Source organism: Manis pentadactyla, chromosome 9 (genome assembly GCF_030020395.1).
Source record: "Manis pentadactyla isolate mManPen7 chromosome 9, mManPen7.hap1, whole genome shotgun sequence".
NCBI classification, from domain to species: Eukaryota; Metazoa; Chordata; class Mammalia; order Pholidota; family Manidae; genus Manis; species Manis pentadactyla.
In genome coordinates, this window is record NC_080027.1 from 102,964,991 (window position 1) to 102,978,965 (window position 13,975).

Genomic DNA, 13,975 nt, shown 5'->3' on the forward strand with positions numbered 1-13,975 from the left:
TATATCTTCTTTAAATGTAGTAGAATTTGTCATTGAAACCATATGTGCCTAGAGTTTTCATTTTCTTTTTTCTTTTTTTAATTGAAGTGTAGTTGATATACAATCAAAAATTGTTTTCAAGTATATAACACAGTGGTTCAACAGTTACTCATATTATTAAATTTTCACCCCCACTAGTATAGTTACTGTCTGTCAACATAGGAAGATGTTACAGAATTATTGGCTATATTCTCCATGCTGTACGACTGTCTCTGTGAGCAGCTTATATTGTGAATGAGAATTTTTGTGTCCCTTTATACCCCTCACCTTCCCCACCAACCTCTCTCTCACGGTCAATTCTCAATATCTATGAGTCTACTGCTCTTTTGTTAATTTTGTTTTGCTTTATTTTTAGATTCCACATATAAGTGAAATTACATGGTATTTGTCTTTCTCTGCCTGGCATATTTCACTTAGCATAATACTCTCTAGGTCCATCCATGTTGTCGCAAATGGTGAGATTTTTTCTTTTTTCATGGCTGAATAATATTCCATTGTGTATATGTACCATATTGTTTTCATCTGTTCATCTATTGATACACACTTTAGTTGCTTCCAAAACTTGGCTATTGTAAATAATACAGCAATAGACATATGGGTGCATATATCTTTTTGAGTCAGAGATTTTGTTTTCTTCAGGTGCATAGTTCATGAGTGCTTATCCCCTCCCTGCTCTGTTCCTCTCCCTCCCCCTTGTGGGCTGTGATGAAGGAAAGGCTTGTGTCCTAATGGATCATGGCTCTACCACTTTACCCTTCTCTGTGAAGTCTTCTCTTCTTCACCAGGTAGAGGTGGTCTGTTCTGCAGTCTTCAGGTCATTCTCAGGGTTAGTTGTACTTGCTGTAGTTGCCTCCTTGGTGTGTGTATGGAAGGTGATTTCTGCTTTGCATCTTACTCCACCATCTTTTTTCCTGTTTCCTGAGTTTTCATTTTCAAAAAGATTTTAACTACATATTTGTGTAGCTGATATAGGATTTTTCAGTTTATCTATTTCTTCTTGGATAAGTGTAGGGATTTTGTGGCTTTCAAGGCATTAGTCCATTTTATCTAAGTTGTCCAATTAATATGCATAGGTCTGTTTGCATATTTCTTTATTGTCCTTTTGATGTCTTGAGGTCAGTAGTGATATCCACTGTTGTTACTGGCATTGGTAATTTGTATCTTCTATCATTTTTGCCTTGCCAGTTTATCTGTTTATTGATCTTTTCAAAGAATTACCTTTCAGTTTCATTGATTTTATATATTTTTTTCCCTGATTTTATTGATTTGTCCTTTTATCTTTATTTCCTTCCTTATGCTTTTTTTGGATTATTTTGTCTTTCTTTTCCTAGTTCCTTAATAGGAAAGCTTAGATAATTGATTTTTGGATGGCTTTTTTGAAATACAAGCTTTCATAGCTCTAAATCTCTCTATTCACACTATTTAGATATATCTCCTTAATTTTGATTTGTTATATTTTCATTTTTTTGTTCTGTTCAAACTATTTTCTAATTTGAGTATCCCTCTTTGAATTTGATCCATGTAATTTAAAAGTCTGTTATTTTGTTTCCAAGTATTTGGGGATTTTTTCAGATATACTTCTGTGTTGATTTCCATCAGGACACAAGCCTTTCCTCCAGATTTAATTTAATTATGGTCACTAAACATTAGTTATGATTTCCATTTTGAAAACTTTCTAAAAATGTATCTTATAAAAAGGAAATGGTTTGTCAAGGTGAAAGTTCCTTGTGCATTTGAAAAAAATGTGTATTCTGCTGTTGATGAGTGGAGAGGTATATAAATATCAGATACTATTGTTGGTGATGATCAATTCCTGTATAACCTTTCTGAATTTTTATATACTTTTTCTTTTGATTACTTGAGAGAAATGTTGGTTTTGAATTTTAAGTGTGGAAACATCCATCTCTTTTCATTTCTATCAATTTTTGCTTTATATATATATCATACGCTGTTGTTAGGTGCATACACTTACAAGAATCTTAAGTGTTCTTGTTGAATTGATCCTTTTAACATTGTTGTGCTATGTCCTTTATCCTTGTGATTTTTTTCTTGCTTGGAAGTCTGCTTTGTCTTTTTTTTTTTTGTTATTAATCTACAATTACATGAAGAACATTATGTTTACCAGGCTCCCCCCTTCACCAAGCCCCTCCATCCCATTGTAGTCACTGTCCATCAGCGTAGTAAGATGCTGTAGAATCACTACTTGTCTTCACTGTGTTGCAACAGCCCTCCCCATGCCTCCCCCCTATATTATACATGCTAATCGTAATGCCCCCTTTCTTGTCCCCGTCCTTATCCCTCCCTTCCCACCCATCCTCCCTAGTCCCTTTCCCTTTGGTAACTATAAGTCCATTCTTGGGTTCTGTGATTCTGCTCCTGTTTTGTTCCTTCAGTTTTTCTTTGTTCTTATATTCCACATATGAGTGAAATCATTTGATACTTGTCTTTCTCCGCCTGGCTTATTTCACTGAGCATAATACCCTCTAGCTCCATCCATCCTACCATTTGTTTTCTTCTTATGGCTGAATAATATTCCGTTGTGTATATCTACCATATCTTCTTTATCCATTCATCTACTGATGGACACTTAGGTTGCTTCCATTTCTTGGCTATTGTAAATAGTGCTGCGATAAACATAGGGGTGAATCTGTCTTTTTCAAACTGGGCTGCTGCATTCTTGGGGTAAATTCCTAGAAGTGGAATTCCTGGGTCAAATGGTATTTCTATTTTGAGCTTTTTGAGGAACCTCCATACTGCTTTCCACAGTGGTTGAACTAATTTACATTCCCACCAGCAGTGTAGGAGGGTTCCCTTTTCTCCGCAACCTTGTCAGCATTTGCTGTTGTTTGTCTTTTGGATGGTGGCGATCCTTACTGGTGTGAGGTGATATCTCATTGCGGTTTTAATTTGCTTTTCTCTGATGACTAGTGATGTGGAGCATCTTTTCATGTGTCTGTTGCCCATCTGAATTTCTTCTTTGGAGAACTGTCTGTTCAGCTCCTGTGCCCATTTTTTAATTGGATTATTTGCTTTTTGTTTGTTGAGGTGCGTGAGCTCTTTATATATTTGGATGTCAACTCTTTAATGGATCTGTCATTTATGAATATATTCTCCCATACTGTAGGGTACCTTTTTGTTCTATTGGTGGTGTCCTTTGCTGTACAGAAGCTTTTCAGCTTGATATAGTCCCACTTGTTCATTTTTGCTTTTGTTTCCCTTACCCAGGGAGATATGTTCATGAAGAAGTCATTCATGTTTATGTCCAAGAGATTTTTGCCTATGTTTTTTTTCTAGGAGTTTTATGGTTTCAACTTACATTCAGGTCTTTGATTCATTTCGAATTTACTTTTGTGTATGGGGTTAGACAATGAGCCAGTTTCATTCTCTTCCATGTAGCCGTCCAGTTATGCCAGCACCATCTGTTGAAGAGACTGTCATTTCCCCATTGTATGTCCATGGCTTCTTTATTGTATATTAATTGACCATATATGTTTGGGTTACTGTCTGGAGTCTCTATTCTGTTCCACTGGTCTGTGGCTCTGTTCTTGTGCCAGTACCAAATTGTCTTGATTACTGTGGCTTTGTAGTACAGCTTGAAGTTGGGAAGTGAGATCCCCCCAACTTTATTCTTCCTTCTCAGGATTGCTTTGGCTATTCGGGGTCTTTGGTGTTTCTATATGAATTTTTGAACTATTTTTTCCAGTTCATTGAAGAATGTTATTGGTAATTTGATAGGGATTGCATCAAATCTGTATATTGCTTTGTGCAGGATGGCCATTTTGACAATATTAATTATTCCTAGCCAAGAGCATGGGATGAGTTTCCATTTGTTAGTGTCCTCTGTAATTTCTCTTAAGAGTGTCTTATAGTTTTCAGGGTATAGGTCTTTCACTTCCTTGGTTAGGTTTATTCCTAGGTATTTTATTCTTTTTGATGCAATTGTGAATGGAATTGTTTTTCTGATTTCTCTTTCTATTGGTTCATTGTTAGTGTACAGGAAAACTATAGATTTCTGTGTGTTGATTTTGTATCCTGCAACTTTGCTGTATTCCGATACCAGTTCTAGTAGTTTTGGAGTGGAGTTTTTAGGGTTTTTTATGTACAGTATCATGTCATCTGCAAATAGTGACAGTTTAACTTCTTCTTTATCAATTTGTATTGCTGTATTTCTTTGTTTTGTCTAATTGCCGTGGCTAGGACCTCCAGTACTATGTTGAATAACAAAGGGGAGAGTTGGCATCCCTGTCTTGTTCCCGATCTCAGAGGAAAAGCTTTCAGCTTCTTGCTGTTCCATATGATGTTACCTGTGGGCTAACTGTGGGTTAGCTGTGGGTTCTTTCTCAAAGAACCAGCTCTTGGTTTCATTGATTTTTTTCTATTGTTTTATTCTTCTCAATTTTATTTATTTCTTCTCTGATCTTTATTATGTCCCTCCTTCTGCTGACTTTAGGCCTCATTTGTTCTTCTTTTCCCAATTTTGATAATTGTGACATTAGACCAATCATTTGGGATTGTTCTTCCTTCTTTAAATATACCTGGATTGCTATATACTTTCCTCTTAAGACTGCTTTTGCTGCGTCCCACATAAGTTGGGGCTTTGTGTTGTTGTCATTTGTTTCCATATATTGCTTGATCTCTATTTTAATTTGGTCATTGATCCTTTGATTATTTAGGAGCATGTTGTTAAGCCTCCATGTGTTTTTGGGCCTTTTCTTTGTACAATTTAGTTCTAGTTTTATTCCTTTGTGGTCTGAAAAGTTGGTTGGTAGAATTTCAATCTTTTGGAATTTACTGAGGCTCTTTTTGTGGCCTAGTATGTGGTCTATTCTGGAGAATATTCCATGTGCACTTGAGAAGAATGTTTATCCTGTTGCTTTTGGATGTAGAGTTCTATAGATGTCTATTAGGTCCATCTGTTCTAGTGTGTTGTTCATTACCTTTGTGTCCTTACTTATTTTCTGTCTGATGGATCTATCCTTTGGAGTGAGTAGCGTGTTGAAGTCTCCTAAAATGAATGCATTGCATTCTGTTTCCTCCTTTAGTTCTGTTAGTATTTGTTTCACATATGCTGGTGCTCCTATGTTGGATGCATATATATTTATAATGGTTATATCCTCTTGTTGGACTGAGCCCTTTATCATTATGTAATGTCCTTCTTTATCTCTTGTTACTTTCTTTGTTTTGAAGTCTATTTTGTCTGATACTAGTACTGTAACACCTGCTTTTTTCTCCCTGTTGTTTACATGGAATATCTTTTTCTATCCCTTGAATTTTAGTGTGTGCATGTCTTTGGGTTTGAGGTGGGTCTCTTGTAAGCAGCATATAGATGGGTCTTGCTTTTTTATCCATTCTTTTACTCTGTGTCTTTTGATTGGTGCATTCAGTCCATTAACATTTAGGGTGACTATTGAAAGATATGTACTTATTGCCATTGCAGGCTTTAGATTCGTGGTTACCAAAGGTTCAAGGTTAGCTTCTTTAGTATCTTACTGCCTAACTTAACTTGCTTATTGAGGTATTATAGACACTGTCTGGTGACTCTTTATTTCTCTCCCTTCTTATTCCTCCTCTTCCATTCTTTATATGTTGGTTGTTTTATTCTGTGCTCTTTTGTGTTTCCTTTAACTGCTTTTGTGGGTATTTGATATTATTTTTTGCCTTTAGTTAGTATTTGGTTGGTCTGCTTTCTTTGCTGTGATTTTATTTTCTCTGGTGATATCTATTTAGCCTTAGGGGTGCTCCCATCTAGAGCAGTCCCTCTAAAATACCCTGTAGAGGTGATTTGTGGGAGGCAAATTCCCTCAACTTTTATTTGTCTGGGAATTGTTTAATCCCTCCTCCATATTTAAATGATTATCGTGCTGGATACAGTATTCTTGGTTCAAGGCACTTCTGTTTCACTGCATTAAATACATCATGCCATTCTCTTCTGGCCTGTAAGGTTTCTGTTGAGAAGTCTGATGATAGCCTGATGGGTTTTCCTTTGTAGGTGAACCTTTTTCCTCTCTCTAGCTGCCTTTAGAAATCTGTCCTTGTCCTTGATCTTTGCCATTTTAATTATTATGTGTCTTGGTGTTGTCCTCTATGGGTCCCTTCTGTTGGGAGTTCTGTATACTTCCATGGTCTGAATGATTACTTCCTCCTGTAGTTTGGGGAAGTTTTCAGCAATTATTTCTCCAAGTACACTTTCTATCCCTTTTTCTGTCTCTTCTTCTGGTACCCCTATAATGCGGATATTGTTCCGTTTGGATTGGTCACACAGTTCTCTTAATATTGATTTATTCTTTGAGATCATTTTATCTCTCTCTGTGTCAGCTTCTATGCGTTCCTGTTCTCTGGTTTCTATTCCATCAATGGCCTCTTGCATCTTATCCATTCTGCTTATAAATCTTTCCAGAGATTGTTTCATTTCTGTAATTTGCTTCCAGACGTCATCCCTTAGGTCTTGCATATTTCTCTGCAGCTCCATCAGCATGGTTATGACCTTTATTTTGAATTCTATTTCATGGAGATTGGTTAGGTCTATCTCTCCAGATTCCTTGTCAGGGGAGGATGTCTGGGTTAGTCTGGTCTGTATCAAATTCTTTTGCCTTTTCATGGCGATAGAGGTATTTGTGGGGAACTGGCGCATGTGTTGGCTGGGGGAACTTCCCTTCTTGCTGGTTTGTGGCCTTCCTCTCCTGGGAGAACAGCAACCCCTAGTGGGTTGTGCTGGGCAGTTGTGCGCAGACGGGGTTTCTTATTCTTGCCTGGCCACTGTGAAATAAGCTCTTCCCTACTTCCTCAGGCTGCTTCTCTTCTATGGCAGAGCCGTGTCAAAGGGAGATGGGCGGGAGGCTGTTTATCTCTGTGAGGGACCTGTGAGCTGTGCTGCCGCCCAGGGGGTTAGGGTGCCCAGAGTTCCCCGGGATTCCCAGCCGCTGGGCTAAGTGTCCCGGTATGTTTCCGTCCAGCTGTGGGGTCCCTGTCCCTTTAAGACTTTCAAACAGCACTTGCTTTTCTTTGTCCCAGGGGCACTATCTGTGAGGACCTGCTCACAGGTCTTGCTGTCCTGTTTCCCTAGTTTCCAGCACCCCACGCATGCACTGTGTGTCTGCCCTCTGGTGCATATGGCTAGGGCTGGGTGTTTAGCAGTCCTGGGCTCCCTCTCCCTCCCTGCTCTGATTCCTCTCCTCCTGCCAGTAGCTGGGGTGAGGGGCGCTTGGGTCCTGCCGGGCCACGTCTTGTATCTTACCCCCTTCGCGAGGCACTGGGTTTTCGCAGGTGTAGATGTAGCCTGGCTGTTTTCCTGTATCTTCTGGTCTCTCTTTTAGGAATAGTTGTATTTGTTGTATTTTCAAAAATATATTTGGTTTTGGGAGGAGATTTCTGCTGCTCTACTCATGCTGCCATCTTGGCTCTGCCCCCCTGCTTTGGCTTTTATTAATATAGTCTCTTCAGCATTCTTTTGATTGGTGTTTTATAGTACTTTTTCTTCCCTTGTTTTACATTTAACTTGCCTGTATCATTATACTTAAAGTGAGTTTTTTATTTTAAAATGAGTTTTTGTAGGCAGAATGTAGTTGTGTCTTGTTTTTAATGTGATCTGATGATCTCTCTCTTTTAATCGGTATATTTATGCCATTTATATTTAATTTTGGTATGTTTGAATTTAGGTCTACCATTTTATTATTAGTTTTCTGCTTGTTTCCTGTTTTTCTTTTGTTTCTCTTTTTCTGCCATCTTTTGGATTATTTGAACATTTAGTTAGTATTTCATTTTTTACTTACTTTTTTGTGTGATTATTTTAATGGTTGCTCTAGGAGTTGAGATTGTGTGTCTTGAATATAGTAGAAATGCAATACAAATTTGGTTGATTTAAACCTAACCATTTAACTTCTTGTGACTGTCTTCTTTTTTTCTCTATTTTTATGCAATGAAAAAATTAACTTTTTATGGTTTCCTAAATGATTTGAGTACACCTGAAATTTGACTTGTGGTTGAGAGTTCTTGAAACAGTGAATAATTAAAGTAGTTATGCTTTAATCCTGAGAAGGAAGAATAAAGCAAGGAGAATTAAGCTCCCCAACTTCAAGCTCTACTACAAAGCCACAGTTATCAAGACAATTTGGTACTGGCACAAGAACAGACCCATAGACCAATGGAACAGACTAGGGAGCCCTGATATAAACCTAATCATATATGGTCAATTAATATATGATAAAGGAACCATGGACATACAATGGGGAAATGACAGCCTCTTCAGCAGCTGGTGTTGGCAAAACTGGACAGCTACATGTAAGAGAATGAAACTGGATTATTTTTTAACCCCATATACAACAGTAAACTCGAAGTGGATTAAAGACTTGAATGTAAGTCATGAAACCATAAAACTCTTAGAAGACAACATAGGCAAACATCTCCTGTATATAAGCATGAGCAACTTCTTCCTGAACCCATCTCCTTGAGCAAGGGAAACAAAAGCAAAAATGACCTCATGGGACTATATCAAACTAAAAAGTTTCTTTATGGTAAAGGGCACCATCAACAAAACAAAAAGGCATCCTACAGTATGGGAGAATATATTTGTAAATGACATATCTGAGAAGGAGTTAACATCGAAAATATATAAAGAACTTACACACTTCAACACCCAAAAGGAGATAACCCGATTAACAAATGGGCAGAGGATATGAAGAGACAGTTCTCCAAAGAAGAAATTCAGATGGCCAACAGACACATGAGAACCACATCACTAATCATCAGGGAAATGCAAATTAAAACCACAATGAGATTTCACCTCACACCAGTAAGGATGGCCAGCATCGAAAAGACTTAAGAACAACAAATGCTGGTGAGGATGCAGAGAAAGGGGAACCTTCCTACACTGCTGGTGGGAATGTAAACTAGTTCAACCATTGTAGAAAGCAATATGGACGTTCCTCAAAAAACTAAAAATAGAAATACCATTTGACCCGGAATCCCACTACTTGGAATTTACCCAAAGAATACAACTTCTCAGATTCAAAAAGACATATGCACCCCTGTGTTTATCGTAGCAGTTTTTACAATAGCCAAGATATGGAAGCAACCTAAGTGTCCATCTGTAGATGAATGGATAAAGAAGATGTTGTACATATATACAATGGAATACTATTCAGCCATAAGAAAGAAACAAATCCTACCATTTGCAACAACATGGATGGAACTGGAGAACATTATGTTCAGTGAAATAAGCCAGGCAAAGAAAGACAAATGCCAAATGATTCCCCTCATTTGTGGAGTGTAACAATGAAGCAAAACTGAAGGAACAAAATAGCAGCAGACTCAGAGACTCCAAGAATGAGCTAGTGGTTACCAAAGGGGAGGGGTGTGGGTGGGCGTGTGAGGAGGAAGGGAGAAGGGAACTGAGGGGTATTATGTTTAGTACACATGGTGTGGGGGATCACGGGAAGAACAGTGTATCACAGAGAAGGGACATAGTGGATCTCTGGCAACTTGCTGCACTGATGGACAGTGACTGCATTGGTGTATGGGTGGGGACTTGATAATATGGGTAAATGTAGTAACGACATTGGTTTTTCATGTGAAACCTTCACAAGAGTGTATACCAATGATACCTTAATAAAAAATTTAAAAAAAAAAAAATAAAATTTAACAACCTTGACCCAACAAAGGAATCTGTTCTGAGAAACATTATGCCAAGTACACCATGATATATGTTCAAAGATGTTCACTGCAGTGCTGTTTTATTATAAAAAATTGCACACAGTCTAAATATTCTCCAATAGGAAACTATTAAATAAATTACGGTATGTCTGGACCCTGAGATGTTATGTAGCTCTTAAAAAAAATACGTTAATGAGACATGGGAAGGTTTCTATAACACATATTAAATTAAAAAAGATACTGAATGTATAGAGTATGCTAGATTTTAATAAAGCTCCAGCTATATATGCATTAAAAAATAATTATGCTTTTATAATTTAAATTGATTATAGTACAGGTAGATGTTAGAGATGATTATATCTTCTTCATATGCCTATATTATTCTTATTTTGTGTTCTTTTGAGCCTCATGTGGTGCAAAAACATTGAAATAATAACAATAGTAAAAAACTTTTTCCAGACACTTTGGCAAATGTCCAAAGTATTATTTCTTAACAATTTAGAGGCAGTATTATTTCCATTTTACTGACATATGTACTGTGACTCAGTACAATTAAGTAATTTGCCTAAGACTGTGCATCTTACTAGTGAAATGTGAGTTCAGATCCAGATCTGTTTTGACTCACTCCAAAATTTATTTGTTCTATCATTAGTGTAGTCATTCATTCCACTGGTATTTGTTGAATACCTACTGTGTGTGAGGTACCATATTATTTCTAATTGAATATAAATACAACCCTTCCCTGTTGGTGCTTGCTGTCTTGTGGGTGAGACAATCATTAAAAAAGCAATAAATGTGTAATTACACTGTGATAACTGCAGTAAAGGGGAAGGACAGGGTATGATGAGAATCAAAAACCTGGGGAACTTAGTTTAGATTCTTTGTAGAAGTGGCATTAGAGGTAAGGATCCAGGATTGGTGTGAGTTAGCAAATAGTAGTAAGAAAAGCTGTATTCGCAGAGAGAAGAAGATGTCCCAAGGCCTTGAGATGGGAAAGAATTTAGAGGTTCCCAGATCTGAATCAAGGCCAGTGTGGCTGCAATGTACTAATAAACTTCATGTGTGAGATGAGGCTAGAAGAGTCAGGGGCCAATTTGTCTAGGGATTTGTAAGCCATGCTAAATTGGTTGATTGGCAGTTGGATCCCTATTTTTCCTCCTCAAAATAGGGTCATTTAGGATGCAAACCACTTATAAAGTAAGTTGTCATGAATTAGTTGACAGATGTAGCTGCTACCTCTTTACCTCAGTGTGAGGTAGTTGATTCTAAGAATCTAGCATCACTTGCTCATCTGTCTGTCTCAGTGTCCATGGTGTCTCAGGTTTTTCTGATAAAAAGTAATGGAATTCTTTCAAATGGTTAGAAGGTTTCATCATATTGGTTAAAATAATACTAGAAGACCTGTGCATGTAGAACATCATGTGACAGACAGTGCACTTTATAAATATTTTCAACTTCAGGCATGCTGTAGATCAAATCTGCTCTTCATTTCATCTTTGTTTAATGAATGAACCATTGAAACACTATCTTTCAGTGTTTCCTTCAAATTTTTAATATTGAAACAGATGTTTTTATCTTTCTCAGTCCGAGGGAAAATGCCATAGCAATGCTGGAGATGCAATATACGAAGTGGTGAGTCTGCAGCGAGAGTCTGAGAAGGAGGAGCCAATCACTCCTACTAGTGGAGGGGGTCCATTGTCACCCCAGGAGGATGAAGCAGAAGAGGGTAAGAGTGAAACTAACTTAGTCCCCTCTCTTTATATAGCTGCTTTATAATCCTCAAGTATGTATGTATGTGTGTGTGTTTGTGTTTGTGTGTGTGTGTGTATGTGTATATATCTGTGTCTGTGCTTGTGCAAAGTTTGGGGGAGGAGTAGTGATCATTCCTGTCTCTGCTACTCTTAGACGAGATACTGCTGGGTGCAGAGAGAATTTTGTCTGCTTGGTTCCTGGTTGCATGGTCCCAGTGCCACTTACACAGCTATTTGAATTTGACAGCCTCACTTGGCTGTTTTGCTTCCTATTTTTTTAAAGTGTATTTTTAAAAATTGAAGTATAGTTGGTATACATTATTATATTGGTTTCAAATATAAAAGACAGTGATTCAGTAGTTCCACACATTATTAAATCCTCACGCCAACTAGTACATTACTATCTGTCAACTTTTCCTATTTTATTTCAAGTATTTCTGAAGTGGTTAATGAGAAGTTTGAAGTTCTCTCAAGTGTTTTTAGAATTTCAGTGATATGTCATGCTCTGCTTCTCATTTGACATTGTTCGGTTCTGATTGTTTTTTGTTGCTGCCTAAATCCTTACCACTAAATTTTGAAATAGCATGATATATCTGCTCTGTTTACTACACAGATGCTGCTGGGACATGCCCTCCAACTTCATGAGGTCACACTTTATTTGGCTCTGTGCTCAGTAATCTTTATAGAAACTAGAGCTAAATGACAGATCTTTACTTCAAGCCCTTATTATTATCTGATTGTAGGATAAGGTTTATGAAAAATACATTTCTGAATTTATACCATCTTTGGAAAAAGCATCTTAGAAGTCTCAGTCTTTTTCTCCATGACCCCATTCCTGTCTTTGATTGCCATAAATATGATAGTTATTTTTAGCTAATATTTATTGAGTGCTTATTCTATGCTAGACATTATTCTTAGTGTTTCATAAAAAAAACTTTATGAAGGTATAATTTACATACAATAGAATGTTGCTGGTTTCAGTGTATACTTCATTCAGTTTTGACAAATGGATGCATCTATACATTATATAACTTCCACTCGAATCACGATACAAAACATTTCCATTGCCCCCCTAAATTTCCCTCATGACCCTTTACAGTCCATCTTTTCCTTCATCTATGGTCCCTGACAATCACTGATCTGTTTTCTGTCACCATGTTTTGCCTTGCGTATAATTTCATATTAAAGGAATCATATAGTACATAGTCTTTTGTATATAGCATCTTTCACATAGCATGATGCTTTGATATTTGTCAATGTTGATTCAGTAATTGGTTCCTCTTTATGCTGAGTAATCTATTGTAAAAATGTGCCACAATTTGTTTATCTATCTAGTCACCAGTTAGTGGACCTTAGAGTTGATTGTAGCCATCGGTAGTAATCAGGTTGCTATGAATATCTGAGTACAAGTGGTTGGTAAATAGGTACTTCCACTTCTCTTGGGTAAATGTCTAGGAGTGGACTGGCTGGGTCTTATGGTAGGTGTGCATTTAACTTTATAAGAAACCACTAAGCTGTTTTTCAAGTAGCTGGACCTTTTCCATCCTTATCAGTAACATATGAATTAGTTGTAACATATCCTTATCAACATTTGTCATTGTCAATTTTGAAAATTATAGGCATTTTAGTGGATGTGTAGTGGTCTCTTGTGGTATTAATTTGAATTTCTTTAATGACAAATGATGTTTTGCATCTTTTCACATAATATTTGTTATTTGTGTATCTTCTTGATTCAAGAATCTGTTCAAATCTGCTGGTGGTTGGCAGGAAACTTTGCATCTTCTCAGTGTAGGTCCCCATAGGGGCTGCTTGGGTGTCCTTAGCTTCCATCAGATGGCAATATAAGAGACTAAGATAGAAGCAGAAGTGCCTTTTATGTCCTAGCCTTGGCATCACACACATCACTTTCATAGTATTCTGTTGATCACACAGTTCAGGTCTTACTTCCATTATGTGACTCCATTGTATTCTATACAAGACTTCCAGGACCACTGTTGGGTCATCTCCATCCCAGCCAACACAATGAGGAAAGGACCAGAAATCACATACAGGAGAATTTGGGGCCAGACCTAGAAGCTGTACATATTCTTTTCTGTTAAGTAAGTGCCACAGGGGTGGCTGGGGAATACAGTGGAGCTGTGTGCTCAGGAAGGAGAATAAACAGGTATGACAAAGATCTACTGGAAAGTTGTGTGAATGCAAGATTTCAGGTAATGTCTTGCAAAAATGGCATTCCCTTTAGAGATGAAAATTTGTGGAACTAGAATTGGGAGAGAACTAACATAATAGAATGACAGGTGCCACTCAAAAAGAATACATTATACAATTTAGTAGTATGTGATTTTGCCTTTTATTCCAATTTAGTAAATAAAAATTGCTCCCTTTTTATCCACTAACTTAAAAGGATAACTAGCTAATGTAGATTGAGTATCTATTAGCATATAACCTAGTTTCATACTTTACTTATGTTAGTCCTGAGAAATTACTATTGTCATCTTTATATTTGATATGAGGAAATAGACTAAACAATTTTAAAT

The 13,975-nt window shown here is 37.2% G+C and overlaps 1 protein-coding gene across 7 annotated transcripts in view; it reads left to right on the forward strand.

Moving 5' to 3' along the window:
• RABGAP1L (RAB GTPase activating protein 1 like) overlaps positions 1–13,975 on the forward strand; it is a 738,861-nt gene that overhangs the window by 114,792 nt on the left and 610,094 nt on the right. For all 7 annotated transcript variants that reach the window (XM_057507896.1, XM_057507900.1, XM_057507898.1 and 4 more), the window contains one exon: positions 11,272–11,413. In XM_057507896.1, coding sequence (XP_057363879.1) covers positions 11,272–11,413 — 142 coding nt within the window. The remainder of the gene's footprint in view (positions 1–11,271; positions 11,414–13,975) is intronic.